This window comes from Mus pahari, chromosome 12 (assembly GCF_900095145.1).
Source record: "Mus pahari chromosome 12, PAHARI_EIJ_v1.1, whole genome shotgun sequence".
Taxonomy (NCBI): Eukaryota; Metazoa; Chordata; class Mammalia; order Rodentia; family Muridae; genus Mus; species Mus pahari.
In genome coordinates, this window is record NC_034601.1 from 420,872 (window position 1) to 425,871 (window position 5,000).

At 39.6% G+C, this 5,000-nt stretch overlaps 1 protein-coding gene across 2 annotated transcripts in view; it reads right to left on the bottom strand.

Moving 5' to 3' along the window:
• The window catches only part of Crebbp (CREB binding protein), a 130,136-nt gene that overhangs the window by 52,758 nt on the left and 72,378 nt on the right, over positions 1–5,000 (bottom strand). For both annotated transcript variants that reach the window (XM_021209977.2, XM_029544586.1), the window contains exons 4-5: positions 3,275–3,515; positions 1,913–2,026 (exon numbers count right to left, since the gene is read on the bottom strand). In XM_021209977.2, the coding sequence (XP_021065636.1) occupies positions 1,913–2,026; positions 3,275–3,515 (355 nt within the window). The remainder of the gene's footprint in view (positions 1–1,912; positions 2,027–3,274; positions 3,516–5,000) is intronic.

Genomic DNA, 5,000 nt, shown 5'->3' on the forward strand with positions numbered 1-5,000 from the left:
AAAACCCCAAAAAACAAAAAAAAAGAAAAAGAAAGAAAAACAAACCATGTTTCTTTTTTTCCCCTCCCTCTTGAACAAAAACCACATAAGTATTTCTTAAAAAGAGAAATTGCAAAGGTTTACAATTTTCATAACAGTATGTACATACTAAGCTCAAAAGATCCCTCACAGTCACATCCCAAAATTAAAAGTTAAAAATGAAATCCTAGCTCATTATTCATGGTTAATAAGACCCACTATCCCAGAACTTTATGTAAGAAATGTCCAGAAAAATTCATATATTAAAAATTTAGGGGGGGGAGGGTATAGGGAACTTTCGAGATAGCATTTGAAATGTAAATAAAGAAAATATCTAATAAAAATTTTGAAAAAAACTATTAAGTTGAAATGAAAAAAAAAAAAAATTAGGGAGTTATGAAGAAGGCCGAAGTACTTATCAGACAAGTGTAAGGACCTGAGTTCAAATGTCTATAGCCTGTGTAAACCAGCCATGGCAACATGCATGTAATCCCAGTTCAAATGCCAGGTGGAGATAGAAGAATCTCTAGACACTCACAGGCTACCCAGCTTATACATACAGCACACATAAACAACAAAGGCCTAGCCTCAAAACAAAGAAAAGGGTAAGATAAGAACCAACATCTCTGACAGCTGTGGCAAATGAGTAACCATACACACACACACACACACACACACACACACACACACACAAAACCACCTCCAATACATATACACAAAAAGAATAATTTAACTGATTCAAGAAACTAAGTTTTCAAAGAAACTTAATTGTGGTACATCTATAAGAGAAGAAGACATCAAGCCCCAACATCCTGTTTTTTCCAATGAAGCATGCTATACAGTGTGAATCAGCTCACAGGAAGAAAAGTTGGATTCATAAGAGGTCAAATAAAGCAATGGCACACCATAGTACTTTTAGATTAGAGTGATTTGCCATGTACAGCCAGCCAGGAAGAAAGCAGCACATGTTCACCAGGCAGGTGAAGATGTTCAAGAAGATGTTCTAAGTGAAGAACACTGAGAACACTGGGGAGAAGTAAGATTGTGAAAGATGAGAAAGACTGTGTCACCCTGAAAGATCACTAAAGAAGGGTATGCCTCCAATTAGAGCATGCCTGCCCAAGGGCATTTTCTAGATCTGCAAATGAGGGGCCTATCGAAAGGCCACAATGTAGCCTCTGAAATGACAGCAAAGGGTCTTAAAACTGGGAAGAGGCGTTCGTTTCCTTCTTAATGTTCTGATGCCTAAAAACAGCAGGGATCCAGGGGCCACATGTAGTAAAGAACAACCAGTACAGAACACGTCACATCAAGGACTACACAGATGATTCAGAAGACAACAGAACAATGGAGATGAGCAGGATGTGTAAGTCCTGAGGCTGAGATTCCCAGTCTAAAGCTCAATAAATTGATATACCAGCAGGTGTGGAAACTGCTTAAGCAAAAGTTTACCAGGTTCTTATACTGATATAACCTAACAGGTTATTCACAAAAAAAAAAAAAAAGAAAAAAAAAAAGAAAAAAGAAAAAGGTGTCCCTCTACTGCACCCTGATGTTACTGTCCTTGTGGGTAACCTGACATTCAAATCCTCATACTAAGTATTTGTCAGAAAATACCAAATCTTCCTGAGAGCACTTGATGGAAATGACCTTGTTGCTTTGCACTTGTGAGTTGGTGGAGGGGACTGAAAGCCCAGCAAGGCCGCGGCTATTGGCAAAGATCACTGAAATCCCATCTACCCACTGAGCTTGACTGCACCAGGTCGCTGTCAGCCCTATCTCACCCAGCATGTTGTGCTGGTGACCCTTGCCCACTAACTCCCTAATCTCAGCATTCTCTTAAGAACAGTTTCTATTCTCATCTCCAAGCTTCTCTGCCCCCGTGCTCACTTACTTTGTTGGTTTCGCTTGTCACTGGCATTTTTCAAAGGGAGGCAAACAGGACAGTCATGTCGTGTGCAGTTCTTCCAATGAGAGATGATTTGTCGTGAAGATGCACAATGGGCAACTATGACCAGAAAAACAACGAGATGTTATTTTTCTATCCAAATCGTCACACTTTCAATTACACCTAAATTATAATGCCAGATTCCATTTAAAAAAAAAAATGGTAACAAGTGTAACCATAACACAATACAGGCAGTCCTTAACTTACAAACAGGCTGTCCAAAAAGTTTGTAAGTTGACTGTCAGTAATTCCAGCCAAAAAATTCCCATAGCAGCAATGTTATGAATGATGGGTGATTAAGGTTCCGCCCACAAAATAGAACAAAAGCCATCAACCCCTGAAATACCAAGCATCTACAATGAAAGGCAGAACAGAGTTCTACAATGTCACCATTAAAAATAAAAACATTAAATTATATGTAAGGATGAAACTGGCTAAGAACTACCAATGAAGAAATACAGATAGAGAAGAACATGAGAAGTCTGTGGAGATTCTAAAAGAAACTCAGGTTACTTTGTAAAGTGCTTGAGAGAGTAACAGACCCTTTATGTTTCCCATCTTCATATTCTAAAGTCTAATCTTGCCCTGTTCTGTGTTCCCATCATGATCAGAGTTATTTCAGGAATTCACAAAGAAACCATGGGACAGAGGGGAGAGCAGGGAGATATTTCACCCAAGGTTTATGAACACAAGAAAGAAGAGAAGAGAATAAAGATTACAAGAAAGCATGGCTGTTGACAGGAAAAACTTCCTTCAGTGAAACTGAGGCATACGGTAAAAATAAATAAAAATTTTAAAAAGGAGAGCACACGATGCATGTACCAACTTTTCTCCCTCCTTAGGAATGGTGACTTGGATGCCAACAGAGCAGCCTCAAGACAGAGGGCACAGGAGCAAGGCAGTGGGCCGATAGTCTAAATCCACGAAATAACCACAAGACAGATGCTGGGGGTGTGGGAAAAGGTGTGTGCCTGCCTGCGTATATTACTGCCAAACAATCACAATACAGACATTAACAAGGAGTCCTCAAGAAGTAACAGAGAAGTCCTTCATGAAAGGAAGAAGAAAAAGAACAAACCCCGGGGCAGAGCCTCATGCAGGAGCAGTTCAGAGTATCAGAACCCCCATCACCTGCCTCTCAGCAGGTGCGCTTTCCAGGGACAGCTGAGTGCCGCATGTGGGGACTGTGGGAACAACATATTCTAGGTCACACTAAAAGGAGGCCAGCATCTAGGCAGTGCAGGATTCCAACCACCAAAGATGCTGAAAAAGAATAAAAGCCAAGTCCACCCAGAAAAGGGCACTTACCTTGGCAGGCTTTCCCAGCCTGACAATGTGTCATGTGATTCAAAACGTTTTTCATGGTTCGACAGTGCGGGAGAGAACAGGCTCGAACCTCTCCATTCGCTTGCTCTCGTCTCTGACATTTGTGGGCATGAAGCAGTAGAACCAGCTGCTGCTGTATCAGTTTGCGTTTTTCAGGGTCTGCTGTGGGGCCTGTTGCAATTGCTTGTGTGGGTACAATTCCCACTGATGTTTGTAACTGGGACTAAAATAAAACAAAGTAACAAAAATATCTTATTAAGTTTTTAGAGTTTTTATTCTCTCTAATTATTAGAAAAGCTCATGGACAATATAACCAAAAGAACTGGTATAGCTTTCTTTAATCTACCAAAACATTGAGAAGATCCAAACACAAAAATCAACCTAACTCAGATGCAAAGCTGCCTCACAATCATTTGAATACAATTATCATCCAAATAACAACAACCAGAAAACAACACCTGCTCTAGACTGCAGCAACACAAACTGAATCCACCCAGCCCTTAGCTCCCATCAGTGGAAAGCATGCTTCAGTTGACCCAAAGTATACTGCTGCTTATTTAGGTCCCAAAGAGCAAAATGCTGGCAACTTTGTGTGGTTCAACCTAACAAAGATTGCCTTGAAGAAGTGCAGCCCACAGCTGAGGATCAGAGCCACCTTTGTTTGAAGGGTGTCTCTGCACCACCCTGTGTCCTATACATCTCGTTGTAGTACACGCAGAGGACATCACATGCAGTTTCACTTCACTGTGGTTACCACTTTTAGAAAGGCATGATATACTTACTGAAAACACAACAATCAAGTATGATTTTTATAGCTTTCTTAAGAAAGAAATGTTTTGTCTTTCATTTAAATTTCCACCCATAAAAGATACTTGGCAATCTACTAAAACTACAGAAACTAGGTTGGATTGTTTTCATCTGTCTGAACAAGTGTGATGAGCGTATCTACTACAAGGAAAATGGCCAAAGAAGCCTGTGGGCTCTTGGTCTCTAAAAGTCACCAATACTCTTCACAGACGCATAAAGGTTTACCAAAAAAGAAAACTATAATGTCTATAATACACATTATATCATCCATACAGCAAGGGTTAAATAACCCTTAAATATCCTGATAATCCAACTTGAGTCACTAACACTGATTTATCTTTTCTGCTTTATTTTAATATAAGAAACACCGGGGCTGGCAAGGCACTTGCTGCCAAGGCTAATGACTAATTAGATCCCTAAGTACCCATATGGTGGGAGAAAAGAGCCAACATACAAGCTGACCTGACCTCCATACAAACCTAACAGTCAGACATAAAAAAATTAATTACATTTATTAATCTTACATGTGAGTGCTTTGTTTGCATGTATATCTACATACCATGTGCACACACACTTGGACCCAGAAAGGTCAGATGGATGCATAGGATCCCCTGGACCTGGAATTATGGATGATTGTGAACTACTGTATGGGTACTAGGAAGCAAACTGCATTCTCTGCAAGAGCAACAAGTGCTCTTAACCACTGAGTCATCCCTCCAGCCTCAATTTAAAATTTAAAAAAAAAAAAAAAAAAAAAAAAAAAAAAAAAAAAAAAGCCCATAACTAAAAAAAAAAAAGAATTGGCCAAAAATCCCAAAAATATTAAGTGTGTATGTGTTCACATGTGTGTATGCAAGCCAGGTTGACAAGGGATGTTTTCTACTTTATTTAATGAGAGAAT